The 22,039-nt window shown below is 43.5% G+C and overlaps 1 protein-coding gene across 3 annotated transcripts in view; it reads right to left on the reverse strand.

Moving 5' to 3' along the window:
- pde9aa (phosphodiesterase 9aa) overlaps positions 1 to 22,039 on the reverse strand; it is a 160,855-nt gene that overhangs the window by 114,743 nt on the left and 24,073 nt on the right. For all 3 annotated transcript variants that reach the window (XM_050048350.1, XM_050048351.1, XM_050048352.1), the window contains 2 exons: positions 9,477 to 9,563; positions 8,937 to 9,041 (listed from right to left, as the gene is read on the reverse strand). In XM_050048350.1, the coding sequence (XP_049904307.1) occupies positions 8,937 to 9,041; positions 9,477 to 9,563 (192 nt within the window). The remainder of the gene's footprint in view (positions 1 to 8,936; positions 9,042 to 9,476; positions 9,564 to 22,039) is intronic.

Genomic DNA, 22,039 nt, shown 5'->3' on the forward strand with positions numbered 1-22,039 from the left:
GGTCCTCCGGCAGACTAGGCCTAAGTCAGCCTAACTAGGGGCTGGTACAGGGCAAGCCTGAGCAAGCCCTAACTATAAGCTTTATCAAAGTTTAGCATCCATCTCATGCTCTGTCCCTCCTTATGGAGGGATATCCGGTGGAAAACCTACTATCCTATTCTTCTCTAAATCTGAATATGTATTTCTCAAATATTCTTCAACCTCTAGCCTTTCTGCTTTGAGCTGCCCCCCCTTTTCCTGACTAAACAATCCTTTAACAAACTTAAAAGGGTCCCTGAAAAAACCTGTCCTTACATGTTCCTTCTTCCTCCTCTTTTTCCTGAGATGCTCTGCCCTTCTAAGAACTGCTAGCCTGCTTCTAAACTCCTCTTGCAACACATTAATTCCCTCCCTTTCTTCTTCTGTAGCATTTTTCCACTGCTTTCTTAACTGTCTCCTTTCCTTAACTAACTTCTCTATTTCTCTTTGCTGCCTAGACTTACCTGACTGTACCGTCTCACTCCTCTTTATCTCATGCACCCCAAACCTCTCTGCACCATATGAGTAAATTATATCTCCCATCTTTTCTAACCTTTCTATTGCATTTCCTTTAAGCCTGCTTAAGATTACTGACAAATCTCTATTAACTATCTCCCATTCTTTACTGTCATTTGCCCTAGGCCATCTAACTCCAACCCTTTTGCTCCATGGTTCTCTCTCTGACTGGCATACTGACCTCAATGTCACCTGCATCCTCTCTTACCACCTCCTCCTCCTCCTCCTCCTCCTCAGTGGCAGTGTTACTGATATCCATCTACCTGTCTCTGGACTTCATCCGACTGACTTGACTGACTTCTTCGGAAGTACTGATCAAGGATGAGGGCAGCAGGTGGCTCCCCCTATTTTAGGATGGCCAACAATCAAGAAATAAGGCACCTCCTTCCCTCTGCTAGCCTGGGAGTCCGCCTTAGGCAATTGGTAGCACTCTCTTTGCCTCCTAGTTATGGGTCAAATAGCAACTGGGCAGCTCTGAGTGCTAGTAGGCCTACTGTAGGCTACAGTAACACAGAGTGTTAGCACAGTAACGGCGTAATCAATTTCCCCTCCTTGAGATTGTCTTCATTAACAAAATTGGTGCATATTTAAATAAAGTATTTCAGAAAATTTGTAATACAAAAAATACTTGTCTTAATATGAGTGATCAACTGGGCAAGTTCTATTAGTTCATATCTATTAGTTAATTTTTCACCCTATTTGTAGTGTTTTGCCTACACGGGTGTAAGTTTGTTTACAGAATGATAACTATAATTAAGCTACTAGATAGGCAGGGCTATCATACCAAAATATAAACTAGAGACCTGTAGAGAGATAAAAATGCCAAAATTGTTTGGTCCCCGTGGGTAATAGGGGCCTACCAAGTTGTGAAAATGATCCCTTTAGCCCCTGGACTAATAGGGCCCCATTCTATTTGTCTGTTTGAAGTTCTGGCTGCGCTAGTTACCTGTCAGGGGCTGGTGACATCAGATGGTGAGGTGAATAATCTAATAACCTACTTTTATGATAAGATGACGTTCTTTGGCACATATAAATGCAATTTTGGGGTGATTGGCTTATTTACATTAATAATAGCAAACACATATATTCATGCCTTTTGGATTTTTTATTCCTTATTCCATGTCCACCTATAATTCATGTGTGTTTAGGTGTATACATTTTTTAAAAGGAGCAAGGTACTGATAAAATCTTTGCTGCATCGTGTGCAGCAACTGTCTGTGAACATTCAGTCCAAATTTGGTGACATTCTGATAATTATTTCCCAGAGATTCATGTGATAAGGCAGACACTGTCCCTTTTGGAGAAGCCAAAATTTTGACTATTTTAAATTTTGGGGAGGACCCAAAGATCATCCAAAAAATTTTATTAACCTACTAGATAGGCAGGTCTATCATACCAAAATGTAAACTAGAGACATAGAGGAAGTCAAAAATACCAAAATTGTTTGGTCCCTTTAAGTGATACCAAAATCTGCCTTGGCCCCTGGACTAAAAGTACTGTTTACAGATTACAGGGGATACTGAGATATTCAGAAGCTAATTTCAGTTTGTTATTTTTATTTCGTAATTACCTACTATGCAAGGTTGGTTACTATTGAAGTGTTGACGCAGCTAAACATTCACTATCTGTTTGCATTTTCATGAGAGGAATTATTCTTAAAAAAGAGGGATATGTGATATATATGTGTGTGCCTGCATAAATATATCATGCCAGTAGGTGGCAGTGTGACCCTATGTAAACCCTGCATTGTGAATATACTGTGCACTTGTATCTGACCGGGAAGAAGTAAACCCCGCTCCTCTGAAGTGGCTTACCTGCTAGTTTTCTTCCATTCTTACAATACAACAAGCTTGTCATTAAACAACCATTCTGCACATATATGTATGTATTCATGGCACTGACACTGCCTAAACAATACCTTTGTGTACAAACAGAAGATTCAGAGGTTTGGGGCTCGACTTAAAACTAGAGATTGACAGATTTATCGTCCGGCATATATCGGGCCCATATTTGGATTTTTTAAAGGCATCGGCATCAGCCGACACCCGGGAGCGTTCAGCTGATTTTTTTTTTTTTTTTTTTCTGGGGCCTGATTTACAGACAGGCATATTCGCAGGCAGCCCAGTGTTGCAGGAGAACACGTGCAACACATGCTTTCCCCTCCCCCGCAGCTCTCTCTCTCTCCTCTCCCTCCCTCTTGTTTGTGTGCTCACATGCTGTGTCTGTAACCCCTCCCCCTTCTGCTCAGCGCGGACACAGACGACACCACACATATTGACCAATAATCCGACCATACTTCCGCCATTTTTCCGACCACTGCTATTCCGACCCGTTAACATTTGTTATAGTGGATACCTCGATCAGAGGTTTTACCAGATAGCCTGACGTAATTGCTTTATATTATACAGGCACAGTTCAGCACGGCATTACAGAACCCAATGTTTTCGTGTGCAAACAGCTATGAAGTTGACTCTCCAATTCTCGCTGTTGAGGGAAGTCACTAAACGATATGACACTCTTGGTTACGGTTGCACACAAAACTAGCCCAGCCCCAACCACAACAATAAGTTAGTCTAAACTACAACAAAAATACAATAAAAGGGCTATAAAAGAACATAAAACGGGCTATTTTAAGTAGCCTTCAACACGGCCCGAAACGCCCTCTGGGTAATATGCAAAACCACTGGCTGCATTTTGTGCACGTAGACAGAGAGTGGAACATCGAACAGAAAGTGAGCACACTGACCACCGATAGTGCACGCAATATGATTGCAGCGGCTAGGCAACTCCCATTCGAACATATGCCCTGCATTGTACACAGCGTCCACCGAGCCATCACAGTGTCTCTGCACAACAGGCCAATGACAGTGTATTGGCTAAATGCAGAAAGGTAGTGGGCCATTTCAAGCATAGCCCATCAAACGCAGCGGAGCTCGAACAGCAGCAGGTTTGTGTTGAGAAATGTGTGGAGCGCTACAAGGCAGAGCCCCCTATTGCCATGGAGGACTGTCCCCAGCAGTGGTGGTCCAAACATGAAGGGGCACACAGCGAGATGGCTTGCCTTGCACACAAGTACTTGGCAACACCTCCCACATCCGTACCCTGTGAAAGGTTATTTTCACTCTCAGGGCATGTTGTTCAGAAGAAGCGAGCTGCCCTGTCGTCCGAAAATGTAAACAGGCTTGTCTGTTTGAGCAGTTGCTCAAACAGACAAGCCTGTTTACATTTTCGGACATTAAGCCAGTTGGCTTAATGCAAAGAAAGAGAAGTAGGCTAATCGTGACCTTAGTGGTGTTTCTATGCCTAATGGCACTATATAGGCTGAGTCCTAGTTCTGCACTACATGTGCACCGTTACATATGCACTTTGTTTGTTTTAGTTTATTTTTTTGTATGACTGCTTTGTTCCCAGTAGGGATGTGACTGACTGGCTGGATGGCTGGCTGGGTGACTGACTGATGGACTGACTGACTGACTGGCTTATTACTGACTGACTGACGTACTGACTGACTGGCATACTACTGACTGACTGACTGACTGACTGACTGCTGACTGACTGAGTAGCTGACCACTGATTGACTGAGTAGCTGACCACTGACTGGCTACCTGACTGACTGACTAGTGACTGATTGACTAACTTCGCTATATAGGCTGAGTCCTAAATGCACTATACTGTATAGGCTGAGTCCTAGTTCTGCACTACATGTGCACCGTTACATGTGCACTTTATTTGTTTGTTTTAATTTATTTTTGTATGACTGTTTTGTTCCCACTTAGTAGGGGATGTGTTTTGTGAGCCTATGTTTTCCCCCAGGATCCAGGGAATGAACTTGGGTTGAACTTAAGTTGGACACTACTATATGACATTCAGGTCAATATGCCCATTTGTTTTTCCATGTTGGGCTCCATTGTCGTGTTGTGCTTTCAGCATAATGTTTCAATTAAAATGCATTTGCATAAAAAGTATATTTGTCCACTCCTATATTGATGAGTATTAAAAAACTTTTCATTTAGAACAGATAAAAAATGTGCGATTTAATTTGCGATTAATTGCGAGTTAACTATGAAAATCATGTGATTAATCGCAATTATAAATTTGAATCAATTGACAGCACTAATATATATACATTAGGGATGTAACGATTACCAATATTACAGTAAATCTCAGTTAATTTTTACACAGTAAGAATTACCGTTTATGTTTAAATTAATTGCATTATCGCGGTGGATTATCAGGATATGTAATAACAGCCTCATCCAAGTCTCGCAATGCAGGCGCTGCGTGAATGCGTAGCTTGTGTAAATACAAAGAATGAAAACATGGCGGAAGGTGGTGATAGCGGCACTCAGGAAATTTTACCCCCAAACTAAACGCACAAAATCTGAGGTCTGGGCGTACTTTGGGTTTCTGAAGAATGCCGACGGACAGCTGGTGGAGGACAACTATCCTGTGTGCAGAACATGTCGAAAGAAAGTTGCTGCGAAGGGTAGCAACACTACAAATCTGCTGGCTCATCTCCGTGACCATCATCCACAGCTTTACAGCCAATGCAAGGTATGCTATGCAAAACGCCAGTTATTGTGTGAGGGACTTCGGTTTTACTAAGATTGTCATAATGTGTAACTCTTGACGTATACGGGACATTTGAGCCGTATCTGTCCTCCTAAACGGCGACTAGATTTTCCGTTTTCGTTTAAGACACTTAGGAGCTAATACTAGCTGAGTAGCTAATAGCTGTATTAGCAGCTATGTTGCTAAGTGTTTCAAAACGAAATGGAGCTGAAAACACTGAGCGGAGCCGACAGAATATAAACTGACATAACGTAATGTAAACATATTCATTTTATATTATCGCTAATTGAGATCAACTATGACTGAATCACTATGATTATGGTTATTGTATGGCGAGCTAGAATTGATATAGACGGCCAGTTATGCATGGTATTTCGACTCTTAATTTGTTAAGTGCCTGTTTATTTATTTGCACATTTATGTTTATTTAAGGTTTAAAGTTTAAAGTTTATTTTATTCAAAGTTATTTTAAGTTGCACTATTACTTGCACAAATTTTCCCGAGGAACAAGTTTTGTTCCTATATTGTTTACATATTTTGCTGACTGTTAAAATGCACCAGACAAATAAGCTTTGTTCTTGTAATTTGTTTACATATTTTGTTCATTTGAAATAAATCTTTCTGTTGCTGTGCCAATCCCTTGGCCCTTTAATGTGAAAGTTTCATTTTAATATAAGATTTTGGCTGTTAACATTTTAGTATGATAAGGAAGTTACAAGATTTAGTGAAATTATTTCAATGTATCTATTTTTTGAACATTTTACAGCATATTGTGGTATTATCGTTTACCGTGATAATTTGGTCACTATAATCGAGATACCAAATTTTCCATATCGTTACATCCCTAAAACATATATATATATATATATATATATATATATATATATATATATATATATATTTCTTTTTTAAAGAGAGACTTGTGTGTGTTGTGTGTTTGTTAAATAAAGTTTTTGTTATTTTTTCTAAAATTAACACTTGTGTACCCCTCATTGTTATTATTGTGACATTTCTATCATGCAAATAGAGGGAGAAAAAACAATATCGGCCCCAAATATAGGCTCAAAAAAATCGGCAGTACATATTGGTCATCGGCTGAGGCTGATGGCAAAACATTGGTATCGGCATTGGCCATAAAAAAATCCATATTGGTCGACCTCTACTTAAAACATAAAGTGTAAAATTCAGAGAGCAGGATCTTGAAGAAGCATGATCACTGCAGTGACAGCCAAACGCCAAATCCCACTATATCCGCTCCAGAAATCTCTGTGAACATTCTGGTCAGCAGAAATGAAAATATCATCCCAACAGGGAACACCATTACTTAACTGTATTTACACAGTACATCAGCAGAAAGCTTATAAGAACAAAACATCTAATTTAAATTTACTTTAAAGTAACTTATCAAATTAATTTCTTTTACCAAAGATAACAGTATTGCTTGTGAAAACTGCATCAACGACCACAAGGAGTGTCATTATAAAAAGCCATGGTGGGTTTATATTTTATTACTTTTCAAAGGAGCTGTGTAAACCATTCAGAGCATATTTATGAGTCTGAGCCAGGATTGTTTGCACACAGTTCTCAACATGGAGGTGGCTGAGCCAGTGCCTAGCAGCTAAAAAAGCTGCAAAAAAACAGTTCTAACAATGGCAACAGTGCTACAGAGCTAACAGTGTTAACCTGGGGGGAACTATAGGGTGGGTTTTACACTTCTGATATATCAGCAGTAACTGGCTGTAACCTCTGTATAAGCACAGTGCAGAGTGGTGAGGATTAGCTAGCCAGTGCAATGCACTAACATGGTTGGGTAGTCAGACCGCCTACCAGAACAAACCACAGAGAATCTTGAGTTACAACACACACAGGGGAAGCTTGTCTTCATTCTATGCTCAGGATGCCATTACTTTAGCCTGGTAAGATCATCCTGATGATATGAGCTCAACATTCTATTTCACTCTCTGTATCAGTCTAGACTTGCTGCCACCCCAAACACTTCAGAAATTACAGTAAAATCCAATGTGGGCCAATCAGGAATCCACATTGTAGTTGACAATGTAAGCAGCCAATCAGGGACTAAATTGTAGCTGATGATGTAAAATGCTGGCCGCAGCTTGAAGAACAGTAATGGCAGCTCCCGAAGCACTAACTCAAACGTTAGTAGAGAAAACACAGCTATAACTGAAGTGATTGCAGAAATAGAGTCAATAACAACAATTAAACAACAACAAGAATATGTACTCTTGGAGTTTCTTAGAGGAAATACATTTTTGCCATTCTTCTGACTGGATTTGGCAAAAGTTTGATTTATCAACTGGCTCCATTGTTGGTGATGATGATGTTCCCGATGTTTTGTTAGGCTAACTGGCTAAAGAAGTTTGTCTGTCAAGGTGAGTACTCCCACCCACTAAAAGGGCGGGGCAGCACTGAGTCCAGACTGATACAGAGAGTAAAACAGAATGTTGAGCTCACGTCATCAGGATGGTCTTCTCCAGTCTGATTATTCCAACTAACAGGCAGAGCTGCTAAAAGAATCATAACATTTTGGGAAATATATTTATTCTCATGGTGGTTATGGGGGGGTGTTTCCCCTTTTCCAATCTTTATTCTAAGCCAGGGGTGGTGCGGCTCTTAGCATATCAGTGTGCTGCTCTTCCATTAATTAAAACCATCGGCGTGCGGCTCTTCCATCCTTCATAAAAAAATCAGTTCATTGTTATGAGTGCTATAGCCCTTTAAGAAATATAACAGGCTTAAGTGGAGCGAGTAAGAGAGAGAGGAGTGCACATGGGCAGGTGAGAGGGCGTGGAGTTCGGGAGGAATGCAGGACGACAGCACGGTGGCGATATTGATATAACAAAAAATGGCAGGGAAGAAATGCGTGGCTAAGCGATAGTATGAAGATGAACAAAGGACATTTTTAGCAGAGTCGGAGAGTGATTTTGTGTGAGGAGAGAGTATGAGAGAGGGAGAGACTGTGTGGAGAGAGTATGAGAGAGGGAGAGACTGTGTGTGGATGTGTGTGGAGAGAGTATGAGAGAGGGAGAGACTGTGTGTGGAGAGAGTATGAGAGAGGGAGAGACTGTGGATGTGGAGGGGGGTGGAGAAAGACAGTATGAGAGGGAGAGACTGTGTGTATCTCTATTCATGGTTATTCATTTGTGTGTGAGATAAATAAATCTGGCTTTGAAAATTGAAAATGTATGGATTTTGATTTTATGTCATTTCGTGTTTGTGTGATAGAGGGAGTGCGTTTGTAACCACACATGTGTATGATGTGGCTCTTTGTAGTACCACAGTAATTTTTGTGGCTCTTGGTCTCTGACTGGTTGGCCACCCCTGTTCTAAGCTAACTAGTTATTGCTGAATCTTATTATCTAACTTTTGGCAAGTAGTAAATAAGCATATACATAAATACACTCTGCAAACTGTTTCCACAGGCTGAGAGGGACTCCTTATGATGAGTACATTGACTTTGACATGAAAACTTGGTGGTGAATGCCCCCTTTAATCTAAGTGTCAGTCTCAGAGCAGTGTACAAGCTAAGATGCTGACTATTTGATGTCTTGACATTTCAGCATGTTAAGATCTCAGCTTTTCAGTGCTGTGTTACAGAGGTTTTTTTTTATGTAACTGGGACCAACATATAGGACTTTAAAAAAACATAATGTGCAGGGTGAGTGGCATACAAGGCCTGCCATTGTTAGTTTTTATCATTCCCCAATTTTACCTGCTCAAAACTTGAAACTTTGCTTTCAAGTCTCAGCTCAATTCTTTATTGAACCAAGCCTCAAGTCTCACAGCATTCAGGTCTCCAAGAAGCTGCTTACCTGTAGGCTGCAGAGGCAGATCATGCTGTACATCATCTGGGTGACACAGAAACAGTGGCGAAAGTTGTGGAAGGGGTTATTCTTGTAGTTGTCATGAATACAAAGCTACAGACAGACAGACAGACAGAGAAAGAGAGAGACATGTCAACAAGACATGTTTCACTATGAGATAGACTTTGTTTTTGTTTTTTCATTATTCTCTTTACTTTTTATTTTTTATAGAGAGAGAGAGACAGACAGACAGACAGACAGACAGACAGACAGAGAAAGACAGACAGACAGACAGAAAGAGAGACAGACAGACAGACAGACAGACAGAGACAGACAGACAGACAGACAGACAGAGAAAGAGAAAATGACAGACAGGCAGAGAAAGAGAGAAAGACAGACAGATAGACAGACAGAGAAAGAGAGACAGAGAGGAGACTTGAGATCTTTGAGCTTTTGGCCAGTAAAGTATTTAGAGATATTGTTGTGGTGTGGTGTGGTATTGGTTGGTTTCTAATTGAATTTGCAAATCGCACTAGGTCCAGGTCTCACCAGCCATCTCTTGAGTGTGATAGGGTTGATGTTGAAGTCTTTGACCAAGCCCAGGTCATGGTACATATGTTCAAGACAGCTCAGCATCTGAAGAACAAATGCATGAATGAAATGAATCAATGATATGATGATAAAATACTTCTTTTTCTTTTTTTTTTTATATGCAATGATAAAATGAACCACCTTGCAGTTTTTGATTTGTAAAAACATTCTTTCTTTTGAATTTGGACAGACCTCTTCAATCATATAATGAGCAGCACATCAAAGGATGCATATAAGCTAAGGGAGCATGTTGGTTTAGATTATGGGCTATTACACCCCTTCTTAAGGAACAAAACTACAAGCAAAACCAACAGTAAATATGTTGCTGTCTATGAATGATGTAGCTCCACAGTCTAAAAGCTGCTTCATCGGCTTTTCCAATTCCACAGAGAAAAGAGAAAAGAAAACACTTGCTGAAGAAAAATGGAAATGGAATACTGAATGAAATACTTAATCTAAAATAGCAGTATGTTTGAGGCTTATTTCTTTTCTTAATATATATTTTTTTAATTTTGTGAATAGCATAATAAACCTTGTTTTGTTGTAATTATTAAAGTAAACTAAATAAAATATTATTTATAAAAATAGCAGAATTTGCCCTCTGAACCTTATACCATAAAGACCAAACCCTGTTTTATTTTCAACATGTGAATTGTTGTATATGTGAGTTAAAAAGAATAATAATAATATTGTAAGCACTAAGGACGGACTCATGTTTTTTTTTTAAATTTTGGCTCGGGGAATGGATATAAAACTCTAAATGGTTGTATTTTGTATTTATTGGATGCTATTTAAACAACAACAACAACAACAACAACAACAACAACAACAACAACAACGTGCATTCAAACATGTTGTCTTCGGGGCGTCCGTAGCATAGTGGTTGTGCCGGCGCCCCATATACAGAGGTGTTGCCTCGCTGCAGCGGTCACGGGTTCGACTCCAGCTTGCAACCATTTGCTGCATGTCATCCCCCACTCTCTCTCACTCCCCCATTTCACTCTCTCCTGTCAATTAAAGGCAAAAGCCCAAAAAATAATCTTAAAAAAAAAACCAAATGTTGTCTTTAAAAATGACCAAAATTGCACCATTTATCATCGTCAAAAACTGTAAAAACAGAAAATATAATTGGATTTTCAAATATCCGACGATTCTTGAACACAACCAAATCTGAACTTAAAATGGTGATATATCATCAAAATCATTTTATTCTATGTCTCATTGAAAATTTGGCCAAATACTAACCTTTGCATGAATTTACCAGCATGCACAACAAGAGTGAGAAACTGAGGCTTTTTTCAATTCCAGGATTTCATCTTCAACTTTTAATTTTCAAACATCAAAGGGTAAGTTTTAAAAATCTCATAAAGAATTCATGGTTGAGGGAGGGTCATGCATTTTCCTCAAATTACTCAGGGAGGCTACAGGAAAAACATTTGTAGCTTCAGGGAGTGACAAAATAAACAAACAAAAATGAAGTCACACTGCAGCCACACTGCTTCTCTGATAAATAAAGAACAGTCCTGATTCACATAGAATCCTGGTGAATCCATACCAGATACAGCAAATCCATCATCTCTCCCATTTTCTTGTAGTAAGTCAGTTTTCTCTCTCTTCATAGACCTCTTTTTCACAGCAGACATTTCCACTTGTCAAAGACAGGTGCAACAAATGGGATTTATAATGACTGTATTTCATTTAGATCTTTCACTTCCAGAGCATTTGCATTGTGCATGTTTCACACTTGAGTTTATATTTGCACATTTAATGTGATGTTCTATCCTACAATCATTAAGCACAATGCCCCTTAAATTAAGTATCTGCACATATACAACAAGCCTATATTCATTATATAGTACAGATGAGATACAAATCACAATTTTACATTTATTTTGCATCTGTTGATTTTTCACTTGTAAATTATCCTCTAATAATCCAGATTATAAATCAATCATTTACATTGTGTAGAGATATTGTACCGCAAGTAAGCTTAATGTTTTACTGAATCACCATTTCATCGTCCTACAGTTCTGATCTATTTCATGTTCTCTTTGCCTTATTACATATTATCCAAAAGCTATAAACATGAGGTAATGTGAACTGAGAGAACTAATTTATTTGGCGATTTTGGTGATGTCATCAGTACTACACAGAGCCACATGGGAAAATTGTTTTGACTGACAGGAGGTCATGCAGCACTGAATCTGCTGTGTTTTTTATATTCTTTGGTGTCACAAAGAGTTCACCAACAACTACCTGATAATCAGGACTATCAAGACTGCAACTGAACATCGTATTTAGGAGATCACTTTCTTGACAGCTCTCATGACCAGCAGATGGTAGTTTAGCTTTTGATCCACTCTCATAAAATCATGTGACTGGTTTTCTTTGTTTTCACATCAGTGTCTTGTTGGAAGCAGACTGAGACCCAACTTTTTAAGTGGTCTCGATGAACAGCTTAAACACCAACCTAAACCACCTGAACCCAAAGGGAAAAATGAAGTCTGGTGCATTTTCTGTTTTGGTTCAGTTCAGTCTTAGAGATAATGTAAGGAGCACAGACATGTGCAGGAGCTCATAGTAGAGCTGTTTAATGTTGAAAGGAGCCAGCTAATCAGGATGTCTCCTGCACAACATATTTTGGAGGTTCTGCGGGCTCATTAAAACTGGTGGGAGACACCGGGGTAGATCCTGTAGTGTAAAGAGTTAATCCCTAATCAAGTAAAAGTGTTATACTGCATAAGTTGATTAAGAAACAAAGCCATATAACCATCATATAACCATGTTTTATGTATACGATCTTATAAGACCGATTGGAATGAATCTATATGTGTTAAAGCACTGTTATACATGTTAAAGTGTTCACAAATTAGAGTTATGAGTCAATATTGTATTCACACTACAGAGCACACACATAACCTATCATGTTCTGTATAATGATAGCACACACACACATTCAAATGTTTGTACTACCTGATGCACATTTAAAAGGTTATATTGTATAAGAGCACAAGGGACTGCATAAAGAAAGTCCCTAAGATTCACATGTTTTTTAAAAATAAAGTGAAAGCAAATCTGAAGCTAAGGGTGGAAAATTTGGGAACTTCCAGACTCAAAATGAAAGTGATACACCATTAAAATCGGGCCTGTTCACGATTGGACAAAAAGAAAAAGGTTGCCACCAATAGCTTTGCATTGAAGTGGGATGGATTAGCAGAAGAAGGTGGAGACTCTCTCCAGTCTCCACCAGCATAAAAGCAGACGCACTGAAAGTAGATTTTCAGTCCAGCTCCGGGGCTTGACTCGATGAGTTGTATGTGTTGAAGCTTGTGAACACATTAAACTCGATTGCATCGGACTCTGCCTGTCTCCAGTGTTTCTTTGAGTATTGATTAGCTGAATCCAAGGTACCAGATTGACATCAGAGGACAACTGAGAAGTCAAGTGGAGGACAAGGTCGGGATCCTACAGGCCCAATTCCAGGCACCGATTTTTACCTCTACAATCCAAACGCTGGCTTGGGTACACCTTGGGATCCCCCTGGAGGAGCTCCTCCAGAAGACGATGCTGGGTAGAGGGACATCTGGACTACCTAGAAGGTTACACAACTGCCAGTGTGACCAGGCCACACATAAGTGGCAGAAAATGGATGGATGGATAGAAGGAACACCACCAATTTCACACATCAAAGTGTTTTTACAGGTCTTGAAGAGTTTTACTGCATATGTGAAAAAACAGTATAAAGCCTTTTGTTTCTCTAGAGAAGAGTTGTGTGAAATCTGATAAATGTCCATCATCGATTAGGGCTGAAGACTTCAAGTTTGAAAACTAGAATTACCGCCTTGCCATTGTATGCCTCCGTGCAGGAGGCAAGTTGCACTTAGAGTCTACACCCATGTCTGTGAAAACATGGATGCTTCACACACATCCTTCCCCCAGCAGCACAGGAGATTTATACAATCAACACAGTTTCAAGGTGGACACCCAAGATCAGTTTCACCAGTTCAGTATGTCTCCCCTTCTGTTCCTGAGTTATGCACTGAGTAACGGCCAGAAAAGTGTTTTATGCAATACATTATGATGTCACTGTGTAGTTGACCTTTGACCTTTTGGATAAAAAATGTCACCACTCCATTATTATATCCTGTTACACATTTGTGTGAAGTGTTGTCATAAATAGTGCAAGAATTCATGAGTGATTCAATGAGTTATGGACCAAAACATGCTATTAGGGCTGTCAAAATTGCTAAAAAATGACGTTCGAATATTGTAGCGGCGAACAGCTGTTTCGTCAGCTGATGTGCGAGCCCGCAACCGCGGCGGCCTTGCGGCACACATGACAACCAGCCAAACCCCGTTTGTAAATATTGTATTTTTATTATAGAGTACTTGGTAGAGCACGTCTGCACCCGTATTCACCTAGGTAGCCCCAGATAAGTTTTATATATAATTCGGTATAGTTCGGCCAGCCAGTTTGCACAATCAAAGTAGTTTATTTATGGGTACGCATAATTACAGCGGTGAGTGCTCCCGGCTCATCAGCTGGGGTGCGAGCACGTTAATTACTCAGCTGTGTCAAGTCAAGCAGAACAAAGAGACGCCACTGCAGAGCAGAGGAGTTTGGTTTCCCCACAGAGCGTGTAAAAAGTACCAACAAAGAGCTGAACGGACCGCCGGTAAGAACGCTTTTTATTTTTATTTGTGGATGCGAGGTACCTGAGATGTGGGTGAAGTTGTTTGTAGCGCCCGGTGCTTTGTGTAAATGTTGGCTGGTGAGGAAGAGTTGTTGTAACTTGTTTGGTCAGATAAATATTGCAGCGGTCTGCTTAATCCCAATTTAAAGTGTTTGATGCGCAGACATAACTGTGCTGGATCATTGGCTGCTAGTGTGGGCATAGGATAAACGGGTCATTTTTTTTCTACCTGCAGACAGCATGTTTAAGGCTGCTAAAACAGTGATTCACTGCTAAAATAATAATTTTATAGTGGATATGGGATGTAAATGTGTGTCTAAACCTGGGGGNAATGTTCAGCGTTGGTACACCCCTTCAAGTGTGGGGTTAATACAGCAAGCAAGCGAAACACTTGACAGTGAAAAACCGTATCCAGCTGGTTGGAAAAGCTCCTATTCAAACCAGACTGAAATTCCTGTATCCAAGTTCACCCGACGCCCCTGCCAGCCCAGCCCACTGCAGCCTCCAAGCCCAGCCCACTGCTGCGTCCAAGCCCAGCCCACTGCTGAGTCCAAGCCCAGCCCACTGCTGAGTCCAAGCCCAGCCCACTGCAGCCTCCAAGCCCAGCCCGCGGCCGCGTCCAAGCCCAGTGCCCCAAAGTTCTTAGTAAAGTCCAAAATGGCCGAGTCGAAGTCCCTGCAGCAGCTGAAGAGGGAGAGAACGACTGCCAAGCAGCGGTTTACCCGACAGGCAAACTTACTGTTGAAGTCTTGCAAGAAAATGTCGGCAGAAGAACTGGTGGAAGCCTTCAGCAAGGTCACACTTGAGGCCGAGAAGGTACTGGAGGCAAATGAGGAGGTGGAAACCTTGACTGAGGAGGCGGAGCTCGAACCTACTGCTAAAGAGGACATCAATGCAGATGTGAGGAAAACAGCAGAGGACTGCGAACAGAAGCTTGAGGAAGTGGAGGATGCTGTCCAGAAGGTTCTATGGCAAAATTTGGCTGCCCCGAACTCTCCTTTGCAGTGGAGGCAGCTGAAAAAGAGTGCAAGCGGTTGGTAGCAAGCAGACCTAGCCTGAAGCTGGAGGTATACGAACTCATGCTCAGCAACCTTGAGGGGCTGGTGAAAATGGCAAAAGAAACCCTGCGCCAATGGACTCGGTGGGTCCCAGAAGGAGAGCGGCCTGACTTCTGGCAGCGCGTCAGGAGTGTGGAGAGTTCGCTGCAAGAGTTAATTTCAGACAAGGCTACCCTACTGCAGGCAAAGCTGGAAAACAAGGAGTCCTCTGAGGAGACGCCACACCAGTCACCTACTGTCAAACTGAAACCAACGGCACTCCCTCAGTTCGACGGCAACAAGCGGAACTTCTACCTCTGGAGGAAAGAGTGGGAGGCACTACAAAGGCAAGGAGAACCGACCGGCTCCAAGGAGGTCCGAAAAATCCAGCTGTTGGGCAGCCTAGAGGATAAAGTAGTGAGGGACCTTCGCCTGCCAACATATGGGACGGCGGATGAAATCTTTCGTGTGCTGGAAAATCAGTTTGGAAATAAAACAGCAATTGCCCTGGAAATCATTGAGGAGCTGCAGGCACTGGCACCAGTAAGAAGTCACCAACCCAGGAAGATTGTCGACTTGATACAGATCGTGGAAAAGGCCCTGTATGACCTCAGTGAACTGGGAGACACTGGCGCCCTGAAAAATCCACTCGTTACGAAGTCCCTGGAGAGTAAGCTGCCAGAAGGCTTAAAGAAGGAGTGGCTGGTCCATGTGTCGGAAGGAGAGGAAGCCTCATCACCTGAGGGTAGGTTTGACATGCTCCTCAAGTTTCTGAGAAACCAGGAAAAGATTTATGAGCAGCTGGACCAGCTCAGGGACGATGATCCCAGCAGGAGGGAGACAAGAGTCCCACAAAAACATGCCCGAACAAAAACCACCAACTCCTCAAGCTCCCAAGCATCCTGTGTTGTCTGTGGAGAAAGGGGCCACAGAAAGAGACTCTATTACTGCAAGAAGTTCAAAGCTCTCAAAGTAGCAGAGAAGAAGGAAGCAGTTAAAAAAATTGGTGCTTGTGGGAGGTGCCTGGAGGTCCATGACGATGATGTAGAGTGCAAGACCACCTTTCTGTGCAAAAGCGAGGGGTGTAAGGATGCTCAAGGTCCGGGTCATCACTACTACCTCTGTCCCAAAGCTGCAAGTAAGGGAGATGGGCCAAGGAGGCCAAAGCCCAGTCCAGCAAGAGGGGGATGGAAAAAGTACACAGAAACCCAGGAAGAGTTCCTGACAAGCCTGCCCCCTGACCTAGCCCAGCGGTGCCGGGATGCGTTCTGCAACTCTGTCTCAAAGACATTCAGTTCAGCTGTATCTGAGGGGAGTTTGCTGGCAGAGAATGGCCTTGAAGAGTTCCCTGTCATAATGATGATCCTTGAAGTTACTGCAAACGCTGGACAGAGGATTGGGACCCTGATAGACTTGGCGTCCGATACGAACTACATCACTCATGAGGCTGCAGGTGAGCTGAACCTGAGGAGTGAGGATGTGACGCTCATAGTCCATGGAGTCGGCGGGATGCAAGTGACAGTAGAGACCAAGCGTTACCTCTTGAAGATCCGGATCACAACTGCAAAGGGAACCCTGAGGTCCCACGAGCTTGTGTGTTACGGGCTGGACAGCATCGCAGAGGTCAATTGCCACATACCACCCAAGACACTGCAAAAAATATTCCCTGATGTCCCTCTTCATGAACTGGTCCGTCCCACTAAAATCAAGCTCCTCATCAGCCACAAGGAAGGCCAACTCGTCCCTCAAAAAGTGCGCTCCGTTGGCGACCTTGTCCTGTGGGATGGTCCCCTTGGGAAAACAGTGAGTGGCTCTCATCCAGATCTCATGGAAGATATTAAAGTTACAGCTCATGGATCCAGAACCCACTTTGCCCGCTCCATGCGCACAGCAGCTGTTGCGTACGAGGAAGTCACCAGCAAGAGCCCAGTTCATCCACCTCAGCTCACTCAAGCAGTCACGTCTGCTGCTAATCGAGACTTCATGGACTGGTGGAGGTGGGACAGTATTGGGGCTGCGTGTGAGCCCAGGTGTGGCGGCTGTAGATGTGGAAATTGCCAACCTGGAGGAAAGGAGATGACAATCTCTGAGGAGCGAGAGCTGGAGCAAATAAAGAGTGGACTAACATACATCAATGGAGATCGCCACAGCGAGAAACCACACTGGCATGCAAAGTACCCTTGGGTGGAGGATCCAGCAACATTGCCAAACAACAGGAGAGCAGTCGAAGCAACATTCCGGAGGACTGAGAAGCAGTTGGCAAAGGAGCCGAAATGGAAGGCGGCCTACAAAGCTCAAGTCCACGAGATGGTCGAGCGGAACGCTGCAGTCAAACTGTCCAAAGAAGAGTTGGCAAGCTGGCCTGGACCCATATGGTACATCAGTCACTTGATTGCACCAAACCCCCACTCTGTGACTACGCCAGTCCGCCTCGTCTGGAACAGTAGTCAGAAATTCAGAGGCCAGAGCCTGAATGACCTGCTCATCAAGGGTCCGGACGTCCTCAATGACATCCGTGCTGTCCTCATCCGGTTTCGCCAAGGTGTCTTCGCTGCACTTGGGGACATTAAAAAAATGTATAATTCTGTATGGCTTGAGGACCAGGAAGTACACCTACATCGCTTCCTGTGGAGAGACTCTGAGGAAGAGGACATCCAGGAATATGCCATCACCAGGGTTAACATAGGCGATAAACCAGCCGGCTGTATCGCTCAAGTCGCCATGCGGGAGACAGCCAACCTGCCAATGTTCCACCATCTTGCAGAAGAGCGTCGAGTACTGGAGCAAGACGCCTATGTAGACGACATCTTGACTTCGCATGATGACCTGTGCCAGCTCAAGCGATTAACGACCAATGTTGAGCACATCCTGGAAGCCGGAGGATTTTACATGAAGCCATGGGTTTACTCCGGCCAAAGTGGGAGGTCAGAGTCAAGCCACTTAAAGGAGGAAGAATCCCCAGTGATGGTCCTCCCAAACCAACTCTCTGAGGAGAACAATAAAGCCCTGGGCCTTGGGTATGATCCTGAGAGCGACAAGCTTCATTTGATGGTAGCTGTGAACTTCTCCAAAAAGAAAAAGAAAATGAGACTCGGAGAAAACCTGTCAAGAGAGGAAGTCAGAGCGCAGGCGCCGGATCCACTCACCCGAAGAGAGCTTCTCAGTCAAGTCTCTGGGCTATACGATCCCCTCGGCCTTGCGACTCCAGTCAAACAAAAGGGAGCCATCTTGGTGAGGAGAGCTTTCCAGGAAGCAAAGGTCAACTACAGTCCATCAATAGACACGTGGGATGCACCTTTGACTGAGAGCCTCCTTGAAGATGCCATCTGTCTCTTTGAAGACTACGCTGAGCTCAGCCAGTTGAAATTCATCAGAGCCCTGACGCCACCTGATCCGTGTGCCAAGCCCTGTGGTATCACCTTCTCTGATGGTAGCGAACGCTCTTATGGTGCCGTATTGTACCTCCGGTGGGAGTGTCCAGAGGACGTGACCATACGACTGGTCGAAGCCAAAGCCAGGCTGACACCATTAGACCACAAGGGGGACGCTGTCAAGGCTGAGCTGCAGTCTATGCAGCTCGTTTGAAAAAGCACTTCCAGAAGCACTGCAGCATCCATGTGGAGAAGTGGTACCACCTGGTCGACAGCCAGACAGTCTTAGGAGCCATCCAACGTGAAAGCTACGGCTACCAAACATTTTTTGCCAACAGAATTGGGGAGATCCAAGGCAGTACAAATGTCCAAGACTGGTGGTGGATCCCTGGGCCCCTCAATATCGCAGACATTATCTCAAGAGGCGCGAGCCCCAAGGAACTGGACGAAGGCACAGAGTGGCAGCAGGGTCCTAAGTTCCTATGTCTCCCGGAGAGTGAGTGGCCAGTGAAGTCCGCCAAAGATGTTGCTGTCGAAGCCGGAGAGAACCTCATGTGCATCCAGAAAAAGGCATTCATTGCTGCCCTGACCAGAGCTGGAGGAAAGACGGAGCCCAAGCCTGAACTAATCTCAAGCCCCGCTGATCTGCACAGGCCTCCTGCCGGGGCTGCAGTCACAAGCCTGATGGATATCCAGCGATTCAGCAGCCTAACCAGACTGGAAAAGTCACTCGCACTGGTCTGGAGGGCAGCAAAGAAGTTTCTTCATGGCACAGCCAGGGGAAGATCAAAGTGGGAGGCAGTCCCGTTTGGTGGCACAGTCACCGTGGCAGAGAGAGAGGACGCCTTCCGAGACCTCTGTCTGGCAGCACAAGTAGGAGCTACCTTTCCCAGCACCACAACAGACCGGCTGGTTGTGTACAGGGACGAGGCAAGTGGGCTATTGGTATGCGGAGGCCGAATCCAGCACTTCAAAGAGGACGGCTTGGCTGTTCCACTGATCCCCTTTGACACTTGGCTGGGGACTCTGCTTGCACGCCAGAGTCACCAAGAAGGGCATGAGGGGGTTGCCGGGACTCTACTCAAGATGCGGAAGTGGGCTTGGGTTGTGCAGGGCAGAAGGCTGGCCCAGAAAGTCGTCAACCACTGCAGAAAAGCCAGAGCTCAAGTCTGTCAACAGGTGATGGGTGACCTGCCAGTGGAAAGATCAAGACCTGCTGCACCATTCCAGTTCATGTCAGTTGACCTGTTTGGACCTTACTTGGTGAAGGACGATGTCAAAAGAAGAGTATCCATGAAGGTCTGGGGGGTCATCTTCTGCTGCATGGCGAGCCGGGCCCTACACATAGACCTGGTCAACAGTATGTCCACAGAGAGCTTCCTAATGGCCTACCAGAGATTCACTGCCATCAGAGTCCACCCCCTCAAGGTTTGGTCAGATCCTGGGACCAATTTCATTGGTGCAAAGTCCTTGCTGGAGGAGTTGTATGCCTTCCTGAAGAGCCAAGACAGAGCAAGCCTGGAGGAGTATGCAGCGACAAATGGGACAAACTGGACCTGGAAAGTGCTCCCTGCCGACTCACCGCATCGGAATGGAGCTGCTGAAGCTGCCGTGAAGGTCGCCAAGAGAGCTCTTCAAAGTTTGAGCAAGTCGACAAATCTTACCTTCAGTGAGTTCCTCACAGCCCTCCAAATGGCAGCTAATCTGGCAAACGAGCGTCCTATTGATGCGAGAGTCCAGAGTCGGGAAGACCGCGTGGAGTATGTGACGCCAAATTCGCTTCTCCTGGGCCGAGCATCTCACAGTGGTGACTTCAAGTCCTTTGATTTCCAGAACTACCCCTACAAGTGGCTCCGAGAAATCCAAGGTCAAGTCAACGAGTTCTGGAAAGCATGGTGCCAGCTTGCTGGTCCAAACCTTTTTGTTAGATCAAAATGGCATGCTACAGAAAGAAATGTCTCCGTTGGTGATGTTGTATGGCTTTGTGATCAGAATGCTTTGCGTGGGCAGTTTAGACTTGGCCGAGTCGTCACTGTAGTTCCCGATTCAAAGGGCATTGTGAGAGATGTTGAGGTTCTTGTCACTCCAGGCAATTGTGCCTCAGTCCACCATCAGCAGCCAGTGATCCACTCCACAGGTTCTAGTGACCGGAAAGAGAGGTCTAATGGTGTGGTATTGCGCAGAGATGTCAGGCGGCTTGTAGTTCTTTTACCTGTAGAGGAGCAGTGCCCCTAGTGGTAAAGTTGTTTGTGAAGGTGTTCACCTTTTCAGTTTGCAAGCTTTCTGAGTAAGTTCAGAAAGCTTGAGTGGGAGGTGTAGCGGCGAACAGCTGTTTCGTCAGCTGATGCGCGAGCCCGCAACCGCGGCGGCCTTGCGGCACGCATGACAACCAGCCAAACCCCGTTTGTAAATATTGTATTTTTATTATAGAGTACTTGGTAGAGCACGTCTGCACCCGTATTCACCTAGGTAGCCCCAGATAAGTTTTATATATAATTCGGTATAGTTCGGCCAGCCAGTTTGCACAATCAAAGTAGTTTATTTATGGGTACGCATAATTACAGCGGTGAGTGCTCCCGGCTCATCAGCTGGGGTGCGAGCACGTTAATTACTCAGCTGTGTCAAGTCAAGCAGAACAAAGAGACGCCACTGCAGAGCAGAGGAGTTTGGTTTCCCCACAGAGCGTGTAAAAAGTACCAACAAAGAGCTGAACGGACCGCCGGTAAGAACGCTTTTTATTTTTATTTGTGGATGCGAGGTACCTGAGATGTGGGTGAAGTTGTTTGTAGCGCCCGGTGCTTTGTGTAAATGTTGGCTGGTGAGGAAGAGTTGTTGTAACTTGTTTGGTCAGATAAATATTGCAGCGGTCTGCTTAATCCCAATTTAAAGTGTTTGATGTGCAGACATAACTGTGCTGGATCATTGGCTGCTAGTGTGGGCATAGGATAAACGGGTCATTTTTTTTCTACCTGCAGACAGCATGTTTAAGGCTGCTAAAACAGTGATTCACTGCTAAAATAATAATTTTATAGTGGATATGGGATATAAATGTGTGTCTAAACCTGGGGGGAAATTGTTGGTTGATTAGTTATTTATTAATTTGTATGCTGGGTCTAGTAAAATGCTTAATTCATTGTTTCCATGGTTAAAAAAATGTATTTTATATATTTTGATGCATTTACATTGAAATAATTCACTTAAGTCTGTTTTAACTTAAAGGGAAAAAGTTAATCTATTTTCATGCACTTGGTTAATGGTTAATGTGAAAGGGTTTTGATAATTGATAATTATTAATTGGTATATTAATTATAATTATGGGTTTGATAATTATTTGATTTGTTAGAACCTGGTTTTACAAAATGGTAATCATGTGGTGTTTTGTCTTTTAAGGTTTTTCACCTGCTGAGGGAAAAAGGCTG

This window comes from Epinephelus moara, chromosome 7 (genome assembly GCF_006386435.1).
Source record: "Epinephelus moara isolate mb chromosome 7, YSFRI_EMoa_1.0, whole genome shotgun sequence".
Lineage (NCBI taxonomy): Eukaryota > Metazoa > Chordata > Actinopteri > Perciformes > Serranidae > Epinephelus > Epinephelus moara.